At 42.8% G+C, this 20,651-nt stretch overlaps 1 protein-coding gene across 1 annotated transcript in view; it reads right to left on the reverse strand.

Moving 5' to 3' along the window:
- The window catches only part of dap (death-associated protein), a 91,223-nt gene that overhangs the window by 65,491 nt on the left and 5,081 nt on the right, over positions 1–20,651 (reverse strand). Inside the window, exon 2 of the mRNA XM_070880574.1 lies at positions 10,645–10,747. Coding sequence (XP_070736675.1) covers positions 10,645–10,747 — 103 coding nt within the window. The remainder of the gene's footprint in view (positions 1–10,644; positions 10,748–20,651) is intronic.

Consider the following 20,651-nt stretch of genomic DNA (forward strand, 5'->3'; position numbering starts at 1 on the left):
GCCCCTTATCCTTAGACTGTGACCCCTTTTTCTGGACTTCCCCAACATCGGGAGCATTCTTCCTGCATCTAACCTGTCCAATCCCGTCAGAATTTTATATGTTTCTATGAGATCCCCCCTCATTCTTCTAAATTCCAGTGAATATAAGCCTAGTCGATCCAGTCTTTCTTCATGTGTCAGTCCTGTCATCCCGGGAATCAGTCTGGTGAACCTTCGCTGCACTCCCTCAATAGCAAGAATGTCCTTCCTCAGATTAGGAGACCAAAATTGCACACAATACTCAAGGTGTGGTCTCACCAAGGCCTTGTACAACTGCAATAAGACCTCCCTGCTCCTATACTCAAATCCCCTCGCTATGAAGGCCAGCATGCCATTTGCATTCTTTACTGCCTGCTGTACCTGCATGCCTACCTTCAATGACTGATGTACCAGATCTCATTGCACCTCCCTTTCTACTAATCTGTCACCATTCAGATAATAATCTGCCTTCCTGTTTTTGCCACCAAAGTGGATAGCCTCACACTTATCCACATTATACTGCATCTGCCATGCATTTGTCCACTCACCTAACCTGTCCAAGTCCCCCTGCAGCCTCCTAGCATTCTCCTCGCAGTTCACACTGCCACCCAGCTTAGTGTCATCTGCAAACTTGGACATATTACATTAATGGATGTTGTAAATAGCTAGAGTCCCAGCACTGAACCCTGGCGGCACCCCACTAGTCACTGCCTGCCATTCTGAAAAGGACCAGTTTATTTCCACTCTTTGATTCCTGTCTGCCAACCATTTCTCTGTCCACGTCAATACATTACCCCCAATACCAAGTGCTTTAATTTTGCACACTAGTCTCTTGTGTGGGACCTTTGTCAAAAGTCTTTTGAAAGTCCAAATACACCACATCCACTGGTTCTCCCTTGTCCACTCTACTAGTTACAGTCTCAAAAAATTCTAGAAGATCTGTCAAACATGATTTCCCTTTCATAAATCCAAGCTGACTTGGACCGATCCTGTCACTGCTTTCCAAATGTGCTGCTATTACATCTTGAATAATTGATTCCAGCATTTTCCCCACCACCGATGTCAGGCTAACCGGTCTACAATTGCCTGTTTTCTCTCTCCCTCCTTTTTTAAACAGTGGCGTTACATTAGCTACCCTCCAATCCATAGGAACTGAACCAGAGTCAATGGAATGTTGGAAAATGACCAATGCATCTACTATTTCCAGGGCCTCTTCTTTAAGTACTCTGGGATGCAGACGATCAGGCTCTGGGGATTTATCGGCCTTCAGTCCCTTCAATTTCCCCAACACCATTTCCTGACTAATAAGGATTTCCCTCAGTTCCCCCTTCTCGCTAGAGCCTCGATCCCCTAGTATTTTCAGGAGGTTATTCATGCCTTCCTTAGTGAAGACAGAACCAAAGTATTTGTTCAATTGGTCTGCCATTTCCTTGTTCCCCGTTATGAATTCACCTGATTCTGACTGCAAGGGACCTACATTAGTCTTCACTAATCTTTTTCTCTTCACATATCTATAGAAGCTTATGCAGTCAGTTTTTATGTTCCCTGCAAGCTTACTCTCATACTCTATTTTCCCAGTAGTGTAACCTGGACCCTGCATTACACAATTAGGACAGAGCTACTATAATTATACTGTTAGCAATCAAAGATAGAATCATCGTAACATTTTCTTCATGGCAAAAATAAACATTGCGTAAAATTGGGAGGTGGCAGAAAAAGTAATTTGGGTTCTTAACCATGTACATTGACAATAATTCAAAACAAATGAATTAGCACAAATACACACTGTATCAAAGGTCAGATATGGGCAAACATATTATAGACATTGCATTAATTCTTATATACACAATCCACCCAACCAATCTATTATCCTGCCTCCTCCTCCCCAAAAGTCAATACACATTGCAGTGATAGATAAAGCAGCATATACGCTGCTGCATTGTACCAAATGTCAGCTTGGTTCAGTTGGTAACAATCCCACCTCGGTGTCTGAAGGTCATGGGTTGAAGACCCACTATCGATTGCGCACGTAGTCCAGACTGACATTTCAGCACAGGACAGTTGGGAGTGCTGCACTGCCGGAGGCGTCATCTTTGGACTTTTTAAAGACGGATGTAAAATATTTCATGGCACTATTTGAAGTGGAACGGGGCGTTCTCCCAGTGCCCTGACCAACATTCCTCCCTCAGTCACCACCATCAAAAACATTACCAGTCATGTTTGCCTACACATGAAGAATGAATACACTTCAAAAATAATCTACTGGTTGTAAAGCATTTTGGGCTAGCCTGAGGATGCTATATAAATGCTGTGGAACATTTTCTACATCAAAAGGCACCACATAAGTGCAAGTTGTTGTTGTTGTTTATAGGCAGAAAGCCCCCTCTGCATTATTTTCACTATTAATATTTCAGTAAGTTTGGAGCCAGCAGGGGAATTTCACTGGGAATCCAACCCCATCAGGGGCATTTGCTCAACATAATCAACAAAATGAATTCCTCAAATTCAATTTTTTTATAATGCACAGAGCATTCATACCCAAGCAGTTTTCCAGTAGCACATTTTTACCAAAGGAAACTCTCCAGATTGAGTGGAATTGGATTGCTTTTGAAAATGTAGATTTCAAAACACTTTGAATGGTCAATTTGATTTTTATTTAATATAGGATATAATATCCGTTGCATGATTAAGATTAGGCAATTTGTTTTTCCAATATGCCAACCAACAGTTTGCCCTCTTTATCTGTTTGTTCAGTCATTTATACCTCCTTTTAAAGAACACAATCTACACTGACTGTGTATAATATATTCAATTCAAACTTGATCTCAGTACGTTGCTTGACGGGTCTGTGGCAATTAACTCCATAGCTGTTTTCTTCCAGATATTCAAGCATGTTTTTTTATTGCATTTTAAAGGCTAAAGCAAAGTATTCTATTCTTCCCTGATGAAAGTCTTGTAGATACACTATTCTGTACCTAGAGAATCTATAAAAACCTTTGTTAATATAAATGTAATATCCTGCTGTTTCTTTATTTTTTAATTAACTTCATTAATTGAGTTCTGTTGTTTTTATCTTTTAGATAAAAACAACAGAAGACAGAGGTTGTAAATTTACACAAAAACCTCAACTAACATCAAACTCTCATCATCTTAAATCAGCTGAAGGAAGCACTTGTGCTCATGTTATAAGGAAAAGGCAATGCCAGAACCTGCCCCATATTTCTCAGCTCTTTGATCACAAACTAGTTGAACAAGCTGGGGCTCTTTTCTCTAGAAAAAAAAAAGGTCTTTAAAATTATGAAAGGGCTTGATAGGATAGATGTAGAGAGGATGTTTCCACTTGTGATGGAGACCAAAACCAGGGGCCATAAATATAAGATAGTCATTAATAAATCCAATAGGGAATTCAGGAGAAACGTCTTCACCCAGAGAGTGGTTAGTGGAACTCGCTACCATATGGAATAGTTGGGGCGAATAGCATAGATGCATTTAAGGGGAAGCTAGATAAGTACATGAGGGAGAAAGGAATTGAAGGTTATGGTGATAGGGTCAGGTGGAGTAAGTTGGGAGGAGGCTCGTGTGGAGCATAAACATGGCATAGACCAGTTGGGCCGAATGGCCTGTTTCTGTGCTGTAAATACTATGTAGTTAAAGTTTTTCTGGAAAATCATAGAGTCCTTTTGCTCCTTCCCTGTCGGAATGAAAATCAACTGTCAGTGATGCAAAGGCAGATATACCTGGAAATAGGGTTGCAATTTTTTTTAGTGTTGGGATATTAAGGACGTTATATAAATGCAAGTTTGTTATTTTTACATTGTTTTGGTCTCCTCCCCTTTATATAATCCCCACTCCAAGTCAATCACATGTTCCGTCCGAGTCGAGGGCAGTGGTCCACCAGTCTTGCCCATGGGAGTGTTCAAGAGAAACAGAGTGTTTTTTTCCCCTCGCCTGTGGCATAACTTGTACTAATCTGTTGCTTCATTATAGATTGCCCTCTCAATTACAGTTGTAGTCTGTCTATTTCTACCATAGTGCCTAAAGTGTGGACCAACCTACCCAAACCACATGCATTAAAGTAGTTTGTTCACAAACCACCATTTTCACTCATGTGGACATCAGAGCTATTGTCTCCGATACATTTTCTTAAAAGTTGCTCAGACTTTTGAACCATTTTAATTTTGTGCAGATGGTTTTAACCAGTGAAGCACTCTTATCAATGTCCATTTCCACGGGCATGGAATATAGCAATTCTTTCCTATAATTGACCCCGCATACTAATGGGCACTAGCGATAATCCCCAAATCAGGCATGTCTAAGTAGCTCATATCCATTCGCCTGCGCATTTAGGCTGCCACTGAGCCCATTACTTCTATCTCTTTTTCTTCCCTTATTGTAGGTTGCATTGACATCCTGGCTGAGTGAAGCCTGGTTCACAGATGCCAACATCTTTCCCCTTACTGAAGCCTTCCCGCCTGCCTACATCCTCCACCATCTGCCCCCTCCTCACCAATTTACACTTGGGTCTATCCCCCCTACTCTTCTGGTACTTTCTCCTCCTTTCAGCCAAACAACTTGTTCCATTCCTGTCACCTCTTCCATCTACTGCTAAAACCCTCATTTATGCCTTTTATCACATTCAGACTTGACTATTCCAAAGCCATCCTGGTCAGCATCCCACCCTCCACCTTCCATAAAGTTCAGCTCTTCCAAAGCTCTGATATCCGTATTCTGACTTGCATCAAGTCTCACTCACCTATCATCCCTATCCTTGCTGTCTTACATTATCTACAAGTCCCCCATTGTCTCTTAAAATACACATTCTTGTAATTAAATCTCTTCATGGCCTCGCCCCATCCCATCTCTGTGATCTATAATCCCCTGAACTCTCCATTCCTGTGACTTTGGCCTTTTGTGCATCCCCTGACCCATTGCCTTGCCACAAACAGCTATGCCTTCAGTTGTCTCGGACCTACATTATGGAATTCCCTCCCTAATCCCATCCGCCATCTCCTCCCTCAAGACCAACCTTAAAACGCATCTTTTTTGTCCAAGCTTTTGGTCACTCCTCCTAATCTCCTTTGGCTCAGCTGCCATTTTTGTCTGATTACACTTCTGTCAAGCATCTTGGGACATTTTTCTGCATTAAAGGCCCCCCTAATAAACGCAAGTGGTTGCTTTTATTGATCAGTCATCTTTACTATTTCCATATTATAACTGGAGGTCAGTAGTAGGCCTTTCAACCACCTCGGGTCTGCTCCGCCATTCAATTAGATCATGGGTTATCTGTACCTCAACTCCATATTCCTGCCTTTGATCCATATTCCTTGACACCCTTACCAAACAAATCGATCTGTCTTGAAAGCTCCAATTGTCCCAGCATCCACAGCCTTTTGGGGGGAGAGAATTCCATATTTGTACTAACCTGTGTGAAAAGTGCTTCCTGAGTTCACCCCTGCCATTCACATCCTATCTTGACTAATGTTTTTTTAACTCTTGGCATTACCATTTCAATTTGGCCCATCATCCCTTTTGTCTCTCTAATCTCTCCTGTCTGCCACCCGATCACAGACCTTCCCTTTTGTTCGTTCTTCCCCTCCCTCTTTCAGTGCTTTTTTAAAAATGCATTCTTTCCGAACACTCTTCAGTTCTGACGAAGGGTCATCGACCCGAAACGTTAACTCTGCTTTCTCTCCACAGATGCTGCCTGACCCGCTGAAATTTCCAGCATTTTCTGTTCTTATTACCGAGCTCTAGTTTTAAGATTATGTAGCGACAGTTCCCGAGAAAGGCTTCCCCTGTATGCCCCACCCTTTTATTACCACGAAGCAACACCAAACTTCTTAGTCCATGTATACCTGGCCTATTTCGGTCTTTTTCCTCGACAAACTCCCTCTTACTTTCCCCAACCAAATCATTGTAGCTTCAATGAACAGAAAACATATTGCTGCCACTATGTGTACATAAATTAGTCTTTCCTAGTTAATTTTCCCAGTCAAGCTTCATTCAATCCCTCTTCATCATGTTTCTTCAATCTTGCGTTTCTTATTTCTAGTAGTTAGTTGGCTCCCTCCAAGAAATTACAATCTATAAACCTTCTGCCAAATTATAATACACATGGATGCTTTGACTCCCTTAAGCAAAAAGTATTCTTTTAGCACCAATATTATAGAGCCTAATGAGCTTCATTTAGAGCAGCATATTCCCAATCTGTAATTGTCAAATCACATAGCAGAACTAAAACTAGTTTAATTATACTTTTGGATGTATCCACATGAGAACGAACCACATTTATCCATCTATAATCAGACGGCCATTACTTATCTATGCATCAATAGCAACATAAATCCTCAAGTCTTCAGCTGCCCTACTTAAAATCTGTATTAATTTAGTCAAAATTACACCACCAGATGATTAAAGCATACCTCCTTAATTCCTCACCCTCTTCCAAATCCATATCGTCAGAATTGGTTTTGACACCCCCTTAGAATAGGTTCCTCTTATCTCATTGTTCTTCCCACAGTTGTCTTCCATTCAATTTTTATTGCTTTAAAAAAAATCTCTATGTTGCTAGTATTTACTGTTGACATCTTGGAGATTTCAAAGCATCACAAGTGGCATGAAAAGTAAATCCACAGCGACAAGTGCTGGTGTTAACAATGGGTTGCGTTTAAGGAGACAGTTTCCATTTCTTAAGTACACGCAGGGATGCGCACAAGAACACAGTAGATGTGATGCTCTCAGGATAACCTTAAGACTGCCAAATATCTTCCTTCTCCGTGGGAGCTTAGAATACAAGTCTGCTGCTGGAATAATTCACTCCTTTTCTAGGCTCTTTAAAACATTTTCTCTCTCTCACAATCTAACCGGGAGTTAATTGACAGGAGAGATTTTGGGCTCAATATTCTACAACTCACTCTTAAGCAGCAGCATTCCAAGGTTAAGTGTTGCATTGGTGAAATTTCCTAATTACATTTTCTTAAGCCTAACAGAAAATTCTACATGTTTTATTTCTCCTTCAAATTTTTGCAAAGATATAACTTCTTCACTTTCCACTCCTCATCCACGTGTTCACTGCCCTCAAATTAACTTTATTCAGCCTTTTTGCCAGGCTATTTTTTTTTTCTGTTCATCTCTATTTACGATAGTTGCTTTGAATGTTAAACACTTTCACCCCACCCTATCTCTGCAACCTCTTCCAGTCATTATACTTTCCCACAACCGTCGATCCCCGTGTTCCACCCATGTTCCCATTTCTTAGTTCCCTCTCACCATTGGGGGTAGATCCTTCAACCGCCTTGCCCTACTCTAGGGTTTCCAACTTTCCAGGGTTTTCCTGGAGTCTCCAGGAATTGAAGATTAATCTTCAGGACACAGCTGCGGGCAGCCCAGGAGAAAAATCATAGGGGCATTAAAAAAATGGAGTGTTGCTTTCATTTTCTTTAAGCACTTATTTATTAGTTATAAAATTACTAGAGATGGGGAAGAACAGCTGTTTGACTGGGTGGGGGTTGGAGGCAAGAAATCATGTGATGAAACCTCCAGGGATGCATCCAACCAGAGTAGATATCCCTACCCAACTCACTAGAGCTACCTCCCTAAACCTGGCCTCATCTTTCTCAATCTTTAAAAATCTTCTCAAGACCCATTTTTGAGGAAGTGATTAAAGTGGACAGGGGAATGTCTATGGATGTTATTTAAATGGATTTCCAAAAGGCATTTGATAAAAGTCCAACATAAGAGACTGATAATGAAGGTCGAAGCCCAGGGAATTGACGGCAAATTATTGACCAGGTTAGGAAATTGGCTGAGCGGCAGGAGACAGGCAGTAGAGATAATGGGTAGTACTCAAACTGGCAGGAGGTGACTAGTGGTGTCCCGCAGGGATTTGTGATGGGGTCTCAACTATTCACAGTATTTATTAACGACTTAGATGAGGGCATAGAAAGTCATATATCCAAATTTGCCAATGACACAAAGATAGGTGGCATTGTAGACAGTGTAGATGGAAGCATAAAATTACAAAGGGGTATCGACAGATTAAGTGAATGGACAAAACTGTGACAAATGTGAGGTCAGCCACTTTGGACCTTAAAAGGATAGAACAAGGTACTTTCTAAATGGTGAAAGGCTAAAACAGTAGCAGTCCTAAGAGACTTGGGGGTCCAAGTATGTAGATCATTAAAACATCATGTACAGGTACAAAAAATAATCACAAAGGCTAATGTGATGCTGGCTTTTATATCTAGAAGACTAGAATACAAGAGGGTAGAAGTTATGCTGCAGCTATACAAAACCCTGGTTAGACCAGACCTGGAGTACAGTGAGCAGTTCTGGGCACCACACCTTAGGAAGGATATATTGGCCTTGGACGGAGTGCAGCGCAGGTTTACCAGAATTATACCTGGACGTCAAGGGTTAAGTTACGAGGAGAGATTACACATATTAGAGTTGTATTCTCTAGAATTTAGAAGGTTAATGGGTGATCGGATCAAAGTTTTCAAGATATTATGGGTAGAGAGAAACTATTTCCATTGGTTGTGGATTCTAGAACTAGGGGGCATAATCTAAAAATTCAAACCAGACCATTCAGGAGTGAAATTAGGAAATATTCGACACAAAAAAGGGTAGAAGAAGTTTGGAACCCTTTTCCGCAACTAGCAATTGATGCGAAATCAATTGTTAATTTTAAATTGGAGATGGATAGCTTTCTGTTAACCAAAGGGATATGGGCCAAAGGCGGGTAAATGGAGTTAGGTCGCAGATCAGCCAGGATCTAATTGAATAGCGGAGCAGGCTCAAGGGGCTGAATGGCCTACTCTTGTTCCTATGTTTCATCTTTTAAACCAAGCTTCTTCCTAATCTCTCCACCCATGTCTCACCATCCAATCCCTCATCTATTCCCATTTATTTTTTTAAATTCTGTTTCCTTCCCCCCTTGCCCCCATTCCAGTAAAGTACCTTGGAATATTTCTACATTAAAGGCGCTATATAAATGCAAGTCTTTGTTTTGTGGCTTGTTGGCTCTACTGATTAATATTTGATAATTCAAAGCAGTATTTGCATTTGACCTTTAATGGAACCATTTCAGATGAGCAGAGATTTCTTTACGCAGCGGGTTGTTACGATGTGGAATGCACTGCCTGAAAGGGTGGTGCAAGCAGATTCAGTGCTAACTTTCAAAAGGGAATTGAATAAATAGTTGAGGGGAAAGATATGCAGGGCAATGGGGAAAGGACAGGGGAGTGGGACTAATTCGTTGCACTTTCAAAGAGCCGGCACAAGCACGCTGGACCAAATGACCACCACCTACGCTGTATGATTCTCTGATTCAATCCCCCAGATGGCCTCCTTCTGTACTGTATCATTCTATGATGCCAATATAGTCTGCAGGGTTTTCTGGCTCAGCAGACTTTGGAATGGTAAGTAATATTATACTTAGAATGCGCAAGAATACCAACAGTTAGACAGGCCCACAAGAGACCCGCAGCAGTCATGTTTATTTTAAAAACAATTAAAGCAAATGCATGACCCAAAAAGATCAAATGCATTTAGTAAACTGAAGAGATATTTTCATTTGATAAGATCAAATAGTTTTAAGTTTTTCAAGTATCAATTTACCGCGGCTATGCAACTAAATGCATATCAAAGCAGGGTAGGGCAAGTAGAGAAAAAAAAAGGGGCCAAAGAATGTGATATCTGTTGCTAGCTGGTGTGGTGGTTGCTGACCCTCTGTACTCCTTCAAGGGAGAGCTGGACTGGGACAGAGATCACATCATATAGAAGGCAAGTGGCTTTATAAATAACACATGGTCCATGTGATGTCCTGGACTGGTTTCAATCACCTGAAGCAGTCAGAGAGTAATTCGCCAGAGTATTTTTTCCCCCTTATTACCCCCAAGGTTTTACTCTTTTTTGCCTCTCGAAGGAGATTACTGGCTTTAGGAGGTTGGGTGAGGGGGCTGGGTGTTTATTCGTGAAACTCGAGTGTGGGGCAGGCTTGATGGGCCAGCTGGTCTTTGCCTGTCCATCATTTCCTTATGTTCGTAAACTCCCTCAAACTGGAGCCTAGAATTTCCTTGAAATTAGCGATACGGCTGTTGCCCCTTTAAAAAGAAAAGATTGCGTTTGCCAGTGGCTGACCGAGGGGCAGTCAGAGGCAAGCACAGATCTTTGTGGAAAATAGGCAAAATTAAAAAACAGCTTCCAAAAGCTGTACCGAGTCACAGAAATCACAAAACAAAGTTTGCAGACTCTTCACCCTCTAAAAACTGTCACACCTCTGCCTCAATCCGATGATCCTGGAAGCTGCTGCACGTCACTTATCTCAGTCTAACTTACCCAGAGTGAAATTGGAGTGCAGACCCAAGAAACTCAGGAGCCGTCACAGCACCGGCACTCACTGGCGTCCGCAAACAAGGCCAGAGTGAGCGCGCGAGTGTGAAACGTCTTTCCACTCAGTGCCAACTATTCTCAATGTGGCATCGTCATCAAATATGCTAATCTCATAGGCTAAAACATACCTGTATCCACAGGGAGCAAAGTCACCACATCAGTTCATGCTCTGCCGTTTCTAGTAGAGTTAAGAACGACTATTGATTATTCCACTTGGAGATAAGTCAATCTCACCTGTTGCTTTCCCAGTCTTCGCTCTCTTTATCTTTCTCCACAGCAGAAGCCTGGGTCACAGGGCCTTGATGTTTCTTCACAATCCGCATACCACCTGCTTTAACTGGAGAGACAGAGTGAGAGCAAGAGCAGGGGAAAGAGAAGGAGCGGAAGCAGAAAGTCAGGGGAGGAGGCAGACTCCAGCGTAACAGGAGAAAAGGCAATGGAGTGTGAGAGAGAGAGAGAGAGAGAGAGAGAGAGAGAGAGAGAGAGAGAGAGAGAGAAGTTCATGTAGAATAACATTTTACAAATTACTGGACATTTACATGTTCCTTAACTGGAGTCACATTGCATCTTAAAAAAAAGAGACATAATTAAATCATTTACTACTGAGTGAAATCATTAATCTTTTGATTTTATGTGGCTGTGATTGTGAGGTATAGCTTAGTAACAAAATGTTCCTTCAAGGTATAAAGGATTTTCCAAAAGAACTCTTTCTGAATGTACCTAATCACCCTCATCTCTTGTGGGATACTGTTTCCTATCAAGCCATGGACCGGGACACCTTCCTGAGTTGGGAATCAAAGTTAACTGTTACTGCATGAAAGCACATGCAAAGGAAGCCGGTATACCATTGCATCCAATGTACTGGTCGCACATTCAGGCTTTTTTATTGGACCAGTTCTATGAAAAAAACAGACAGAGGGAAGCTACGGGAGGAGAAACAGATGGGGAAGGCTGAGAAAGGAAGGATGGGCAGGCGGAGGAGAAAGGGAGGAGGGGAAGAGAAGAGGCGAGGAGATGTGTGAGGTTCAAAGCAACAGGGAGAGTGGGCGGGGTGGAAAAGACAGTAGGGATGCTGTGCACAATGTGATGGGAGGGAAGGAGAAAGGGAGAAGACATGTGAAACACAGAAACATAGAAAATAGGTGCAGGAGTAGGCCATTCGGCCCATCGAGCCTGCACCACCATTCAATATGATCATGGCTGATCATGCAACTTTAGTACCCCATTCCTGCTTTCTCTCCATACCGCTTGATCCAGTTAGCCGTAAGGGCCACATCTAACTCCCTTTTGAATATATCTAATGAACTGTCCTCAACAACTTTCTACAGGTTCACAATTCTCTGAGTGAAGAAGTTTCTCTTCATCTCGGTCCTAAATGGTTTACTCCTTATCCTTAGACTGTGACTCCTGGTTCTGGACTTCCCCAACATCAGGAACATTCTTCCTGCATTTAACCTATTCAAATCCCTTCAGAATTTAATATGTTTTTATGAGATCCCCTCTCATTCTTCTAAATTCCAGTGAATATAAGCCTAGTCGATCCAGTCTTTCTTCATATGTCAGTCCTGCCATCTCGGGAATCAGTCTGGTGAACCTTCGCTGCACTCCCTCAATAGCAAGAATGTCCTTCCTTAGATTAGACCACCAAAAATGTACACAATATTCAAGGTGTGGCCACACCAAGGCGTTGTACAACTGCAGTAAGACCTCCCTGCTCCTATACTCAAATCCTCTCGTTATGAAGGCCAACATGCCATTTGCCTTCTTCATCACCTGCTGTACCTGCATGCCATATTTGAATGACTGATGTACCATGACACCCAGGTCTCGTTGCACCTCCCCTTTTCCTAATCTGTCACCATTCAGATAATATTCTGCCTTCCTGTTTTTGCCACCAAAGTGGATAACCTCACATTTATCGACATTATACTGCATCTGCCATGCATTTGTCCACTCACCTAACCTGTCCAAGTCACCCTGCAGCCTCTTAGAATCCTCCTCACAGCTCACACTGCCACCCAGCTTAGTGTCATTTGCAAATTTGGAGCTATTAGATTCAATTGTTTTTTGTTGAAATCATTAATGTATATTGTAAAGAGCTGGAGTCCCAGCACTGAGCCCTGCGGCACTCCACTCGTCACTGCCTGCCATTCTGAAAAGGACCCATTTATCCCGACTCTCTGCTTCCTGTCTGCCAACCAGTTCTCTATCCACGTCAGTACATTACCCCCAATACCATGTGCTTTAATTTTGCACACCAATTTCTTGTGTGGGACCTTGTCAATACACCACATCCACTGGTTCTCCCTTATCCACTCTTCTAGTTACATCCTGAAAAAATTCCAGAAGATTTGTCAAGCATGATTTCCCTTTCATAAATCCATGCTGACTTGGACCGATCCTGTCACTGATTTCCAAATGCGCTGCTATTTCATCTTTAATGATTGATTCCAACATTTTCCCCACCACTGATCTCAGGCTAATTGCCTGTTTTCTCTCTCCCTCCTTTTTTAAACAGTAGCGTTACATTAGCTACCCTCCAGTCCATAGGCACTGATCCAGAGTTGATAGACTGTTGGAAAATGATCACCAATGCATCCACTATTTCTATGGGCAATTCCTTAAGTACTCTGGGATGCAGATTATCAGGCCCCGGGGATTTATCGGCCTTCAATCCCATCAATTTCCCTGACACAATTTCCCGCTTTATAAAGATATCCTTCAGTTCCTCTTTCTCACTAGACCCTCGGTCCCCTAGTATTTCTGGAAGGCTATTTGTGTCTTCCTTCGTGAAAACAGAACCACAGTATTTGTTTAACTGGTCCACCATTTCTTTGTTCCCCATTATAAATTCACCTGAATCTGACTGCAGAGGACCTACGTTTATTTTCACTAATCTTTATCTCTTCACATATCTATAGAAGCTTTTGCAGTCAGTTTTTATGTTCCTGGCAAGCTTCCTCTCATACTCTATTTTCCCCCTCCTAATTAAACCCTTTGTCCTCCTCTGCTGTATTACAAAATTCTCCCAGTCCTCAGGTTTGCGGCTTTTTCTGGCCAATTTATATGCCTCTTGCTACTATTTCTACTCTGACTAGCACATGGCACTTGTAGCAATCCTGAGATTACTACCGTTGAGGTCCTACTTTAATTTAACTCCTAGCTCCCCAATTTCAGCTTGTAGGGCCTCATCACATTTTTTAACCTATATCGTTGGTACCTATATGCACCACGACAACTGGCTGTTTACCCTCCCCCTCCAGAATGCCCTGCAGCCGCTCCGACATCCTTGACCCTAGCACCAGGGAGGCAACATACTACCCTGGAGTCTCGGTTGCGGCCGCAGAAACGCCTATCTATTCCCCTTACAATAGAATCCCCTACCACTATAGCTCTCCCACTCTTTTTCCTGCCCTCCTGTGCAGCAGAGCCACCCATGGTGCCATGAACTTGGCTGCTGCTGCTGTCTTCTCCTGATGAGCCATCTCTCCCAAAATGGTCTATCTGTTTTGGAGGGAGATGACCGCAGGGGATCCCTGCAATACCTTCCTTCCACTGCTATTCCTGCTGGTCACCCATTCCCTATCTGCCTGTGTAACCTTTACCTGTGGTGTGACCAACTCACTAAACGTGCTATTCACGACAACCTCAGCATCGCAGATACTCCAGAGTGAATCCATGCGCAGCTCCAGTGCCGCAATGCGGTCTGTCAGGAGCTTCAGTAGGACACACTTCCTGCACACTCTAGTCAGGGATATTGGAAGCGTCCCTGATTTCCCACATAGCACAGGAGGAGCATGACACGGAACTGGGCTCTCCTCCCATGACTTAACCCTTAAATTAACTTAATTTGGCAACAATGCCAAAGGTTACCTACTGATAAGAAAAGAAAAAGAAAAAGATAAAATACTCACCAATCCACCAGACACAAGTAGACACAAAAAGCAGGTGCGCATGAGGTGGAGGGCAAGATTTTATATCACAATCAAAGGACATCCCAAAGTGCTTTACAGCCAATTAAGTAATTTTGAAGTGTAGTAATGTAGGAAACGCAGCAGCCAATTATGTACAGCATGGTCCCACAAACAGCAATGTAATAATGACCAGATAATCTGTTTTTAGTGACTTTTGTTGAGGGATAAATATTAGCCAGGACACCGGGGAGAACTTCCCTGCTCTTCTTCGAAATTCGAAATAATGGCGTGGTATCTTTTATGTCTGTCCGAGAGGGCAGATGGGGCCTCAGTTTAACGTCTCATCTGAAAGAAGCACCTCCAACAATGCAGCACTCCCTCAGTACAGCACTGGGGAGTCAGCCTAAATTTTCTGTTCAAGTCTCTAGAGTGGGACTCAAATCCACAGCCTTCTGGCTCAGAAGAGAGAGTGCTCTGAGTCATGGCCTAACCAAGAGCAACATTTTATAGGATCTAGGTGGTAAAGTGCAGGTGATATCATGGATTGGACTTTAAAAACACTAATCCGAAAGGGTGTTGGGTGCACTCATGTGTCATTTGAGTATCTTTTAAATTGAATGGACAAGTCTCAGAGTGCATGAAAACACCAATGTTGTGAAGAGTAGGAGTTGAAGTAAATCAAGGTACAGTGATTGGCATCAAGCTTGGATTTTTGCAAGACAGAAGATTGGAGGAGGAATGGAAGATGGGAGTGGAGGGAGGGGGGCAAGGAGCTCCACAGTCCTAAGGGTCATAGTTGTTGTTCCCGATGGCTAAATTACCAACCTTGGCCATGCTTTCGGGTTGTCAAACCTCTGGGATTGTCCTCGAGTCTCCAGGAATTAAACATTAACATCCTGGAATAAAGCTGAGATCAACTCAGGAGGAGAATCAGTTTTTAAAAATGTGTTTTCTTCCCCAGGAGGCTGCATGACTGGATGGGGTCGTTGCAGGCAGTCATGTGATGAAACCTCCAGGAACATATCCAGCCAGAGTTGGCAACCCTTTAAGCAGAGGAGTTCAGCAAGGGCCAAGCACTTCCAAAAAAAAGGTAGACTAGAGACGGACAACAGTGTAAAGGGCACCCTCAAGGGCATTCTTGCACAATCCTTGTAACCAGATGGAAAGCAATACAGGCAGAGAGGCCAGGTAGTAGCCTGCGATTCTCAGACAAAGAATGGTTTTTGGCATAGAGATAGACCGGGGGCAGAGCAGGGAGGGTGCGCTTTCAAAATAACATTGTGCCGTCTGGTTTGTTATAATTGGTTTTAAATCTGCCTACTCAAAGTTTATTTTTCCCCCCTTAAAGAATAGGCAACGGTGTGCTTTTGATAACAGATAAACTAGTCATATAGACCGTAGCAGGAATAGTACACACTAACCTTCAAACGTGGCACTGTACTACAAATTTTCACGGTCCAAGGACGGGTCTAACTAGAAAATGCTTCTGCTATTCAAAAATAGGACTGCTCTTGAGCTAAGTTATAAGCCAGTGGTTCAGGTATCAAGTCCTGTAACCAGACAATGCTTTTACTATTCTTTTGAAAATATTTATCAGGTTAAACAAAATAAATCAGAATCAGAGAGCTTTCTGGAAAAAAAAATTACTCATGCAACAAAAAAAATCTTCAAAGCCTTCCATTATGTAAGTGAATGATTCTTTTCTCCGCTAATGGAATGAATGTGCATGTGCCCATCCTATATACTGCTGCCTTTTACCAAGACAAATCACTTTCTAATCCTGCCTCCCAAATGAATCTGCCACTTGTGTGCTCAACATTAAAAAAGGCTTTTAAGCCAGCCAATTATGTAACCATTCCTCACATCACCCCTGGAGATTGCCAAGACTGCACAGAAACACTTGTGTGTATATGCAGATTAACAAGGAATCCTGAAGAACATCTACACATAACCTAGGTCAAATCAGTTAATATTGAGTCAGAATTTTACAGTCAGGCCAAGACTGTGTACTGGGTACGGAGGTCAGAATATAGGATAACTCTCTTGAGCTGTAACATTTTATTAATGGCCAGTTATAGCCAAAAACCCATCAATCAACAAATTCTGATCAACAGAAATATAAATCCATCTTTCTCTTTCAGATGCTGACTGACCTGTTCATTTTCAGTTTTTCACAGAATCATAGAAACTTACAGCATAGGAGGCCGCCATTCGGCCTGCCGCGCCAAAGCTGGCTCTTTGAAAGAGCAATCATGCTTAGTCCTACGTCCCCGCAACTTTCTCATCCTCAAGTAGCTGTCCGACTGCCTGTCAACATTATTTATGGAATCAGCTTCTACCACCTTTTCAGGTAGAGCACTCCAGATCCTGACAACTCTCAGTGAAATGTTTTTGTCTCATCTCTCCTCTAGATTTTTTTCCCAATGATTTTAAATCTATGACCTCTGGTTACTGACACACTCGCCCAAGGGAATCGTTTTTCTCTATTTATTCTATCAAAACCTCTCGTCTTGAAAACCTTTATTTGGTCACCTCTTAACCTTCTCCGTTCCAAGGAGAACAGTCCTAACTTTTTCAACTTTCCTCATAACGAGTAATATCCTGATAAACCGCCTCAGTACCCTTTCTAAGGCCTTTATATCTTTCCCGAGTGCGGTGCCCAGAAATGTCCACAATACTTCAGCTGAGGCCTAACCGGTGTAAAAGTTCTAGCTTGATCGGTTTGCTTTTATATTCTATTCTTCTATTTATAAACCCATATGCTTTTTTTAAAAACCACCTTATCAACTTGCCCTTCCACCTTTAAGGATTTGTGTATATGGACACCAAGGCCTTTCTGCTCATCTACATTATACCGTCTTTCCATAATAGTTCTCCCAAAGTGCATCACATCACACTTCTCCGCATTGAACTCAATCTGCCATGTTTCTGCCCATTTCACCATCCTGTCTCTGTCATCCTGAAGCCTATAACTATCCTCATCACTATCTACTACTTTGCCAAATGTCATCATATCTGCAGTCTTTATAATGCTACTCCTACACCCGAGTCTAGGTTGTTTATACAAAGTGAAGAGAGTAATGGACCAAAAACGGACGCTTGGGGAACACCACTGCAAAACACCTCCCAGTCTGAAAAAACACCCATCCACCACCACCCTTTTCTTCCTGCTAGTGACTATCATGAGGGAAATATTTTTAACTGGCCCTTTCTGGGTTACATCATTTTAATGCTCCTGATTTTAGTTCATTTTATGTAATCAGACTGCTGCATAAGCCGTGAGTCAGGCCAAGTGTGAGGCTTTGCTTAAAAAAAATCTTGCCATTCTTTGAATGCAGTGGATTTCCATGACTCTTATCCTTCTGAATGTAATAATTTTTAATTCCCCTAAAGATAGTGTCTGCTTCTGAATGTGTGGGGGGAGGGGTGGAGCAAGAGAGAGAGAGAGAGAGAGAGAGAGAGAGAGAGAGAGAGAGAGAGAGAGAGAGAGAGAGAGAGAGAGAGAGAGAAGCGGGTCTGTGTGTCTCCCCCCCACCACACGTGTGTCAGGGGGCCGCAATGTTGTAGTGGGGCGCACTGGAATGCAGCATCCAGTGCAGGCTCTCGAGAAACCAGCTTTATTCAAGTGTTGGAGGCAGTGCAGAGCGGTGAGAATGATCCGGATCTAGCTTCGGGAGATGCTTGAGCTTTTCAGCCCAAAAGGTGGAATCAATCGGGTGATTTTTGTAAACCCAAGATATCAGTTCAAATTAAACTGGGAGTCGAACTAGTGAATAATGGCTTAAACTGGGAAAGGGTGATTTTAGAACTGATAGCGGGCACTCAAAGTGATCAGTGTGTGGCATGAATTTTCCAAAAGTCAAGGCACAAATTCTGAGATCATTTATGAGACAACCCTGTGCTACTATAGGGGATCGTAAAATGGGCCAAATGGCCTCCCTCACCTGTAATCGAGGGATTGGGGATCGGGCGGGAAAGTAGAGTTGAGGTCAAAGGTCAGCCTTGATCATATTGAATGGTGGAGCAGACTCGAGGGGCCGAATGGCCTACTCCTGCTCCTATTTCTTAATTGTGATGTGAAAAAATGAGTATATTTCTACAGTTTTGGCAAATGGGAGAATTAGGTACTGCTTTTCTGATGAGCAGGACGTTTAAAAACCTAAATCCAGGAACAAATGAGGAATGCGAATGGAACAAAATCGATCGAGTTTATATTAAAGGAGTGGAAATCAGTAGTTGAGGTATTCGTTAGAAAGTCGGTGCATTTCCCCGTTTGTTTTGGCCAGTGACGTTCAAAGAAGAGAGAACTCGCATTTATTACAGTGCCTTTCGTGGACATACCGAGCATTTTACAAAAGTGCAGTCACTTTATTTAATGTAGGCAGGCATAGCAAGGTTCCATCAACTGCACCTGAATGAAGTTGCCAGATAATCTGTTATTGGTGGTGGTTGTGGAAGGGGATTTGTTGACCAGGAGCCTGGGAAAACTCCAGGTTGTCCTCGGGATCAGCAGGATTTTCCTCATCCACCTAAGCTGGCACACTGAATCATCATTTGTTTTTTCATCCGTTCCTGGGATGTGAGAGTCGCTGACAAGGCCAGCATTTATTGCCCGCCCATAATTGCCTTGCTTACATAAACATAAGAAATAGGAACAGGAGTAGGCCATACGGCCCCTCGAGCCTGCTCCGCCATTCAATGGGATCATGGCTGATCTGATCATGGACTCGGCTCCACTTCCCCGCATCACTCCCCATAATCCCTTATCCCCTTAGTCTTTGAGGAACTGTCTATTTCTGTCTTGAATTTATTCAATGTTCCAGCTTCTACAGCTCTGAGGCAGCGAGTTCCACAGATTTACAACTCGCTGAGAGAAGAAATTCTCCTCATCCCAGTTTTAAATGGGCAGCCTCTTATTCTAGTTCTAGTCTCCCCCATCATCTCTGGAAACATCCTCTCTGCATCCACCTTGTTAAGCCCCCTCATAATCTTATACGATTCTGTAAGATCACCTCTCATTCTTCTGAATTCCAATGAGTAGAGGCCCAACCTACTAACCTTCCCTCATAAGTCAACCCCCTCATCCCCGGAATCAACCTAGTGAACCTTCTCTGAACTGCCTCCAAAGCAAGTATATCCTTTCGTAACTATGGAAACCAAAACTGCACACAGTATTTCAGGTGTGGCCTCACCAATATCTTGTATAGCTGTAGCAAGATTTCCCTGCTTTTATACCCCATCCCCTTTGCAATAAGGACCAAGATACCATTGGCCTTCCTGATCACTTGCTGTACCTGCATACTAACTTTTTGTGTTTCATGCACAAGTACCCCTAGGTCCCGCTGTACTCCAGCACTTGGCAATCTTTCTCCATTTAAATAATAACTTGCTCTTTGATTTTTTTTTTTCTGTGTTTGCCGTCCTGAACTCTACTCCCCCTCCCCCCATAGTAAATATTTACCCATTGTCTTTGGTCCTCAGCAAATGAGGGTACGGGTCCCAGGAGAGGCGAGGGCCCAGGGGCAGCACGGGCCTGCCCACACTGCGATATGTGCACGCACTAGGTCCGTGCAGTAGAGCAGATCTCCAGTCGTCCTGGTTAAGCCTTGCCATTGGATAAAGGCCTAGCTCTGACAAGCCCATGTGGTGGCTAATATGCAACGGTCACCCCACGTTAAAAAAAATCCACGCACAGGCATCTTCCACCTCTGGAGTTCAGGACTGGAATATCAGGTCCTTCATTAAAACATCTGTGAACTCATCCCTTTTGGTGTGGAAGCAAGTCATCCTCTTTGGAGGGACCGCCTATGATGATCTCTTCCTGCCACTGAACCAATTTTGTATCCATACCGTCCCATTCCCCTCAATTCCATGGGTTTCTATCTTCTTAATAAGCCTTCTGTGTGGCACTTTGTCAAACGCTGTCTGAGAATCCATATATACAACATCCACTCCACTGCAATGATCAACCTTCTCTGTTACCTCAAAAGAATTTAATTAAGTTAGTTAGACACAAATTTTCCTGCAACAAATCCATGCTGGCTCTCCTTGATTAACCCAAATGAAACTTTATTTTGTCTCTAATAATGGCTTCCAATAACTTGCCCACCCCCAATGTTAGGCTGACTGACCTGTAGTTTCCTGGTTTATCCCTCTCCCCTTTCTTGAGTATTGGAAGAACATTAGCAACTCTCCAGTCCTCTGGTACTACTCCTGTATCCAATGAAGACTGAAAGATTGTGACCAATGACCCTGCTATTTCTATTTTTGCTTCTTCCAACGATCTAGGATGCATTCCATCTGCACCAGGTGATACCAACTTTCAGT

Source organism: Pristiophorus japonicus, chromosome 5 (assembly GCF_044704955.1).
Source record: "Pristiophorus japonicus isolate sPriJap1 chromosome 5, sPriJap1.hap1, whole genome shotgun sequence".
Classification (NCBI taxonomy): Eukaryota; Metazoa; Chordata; class Chondrichthyes; family Pristiophoridae; genus Pristiophorus; species Pristiophorus japonicus.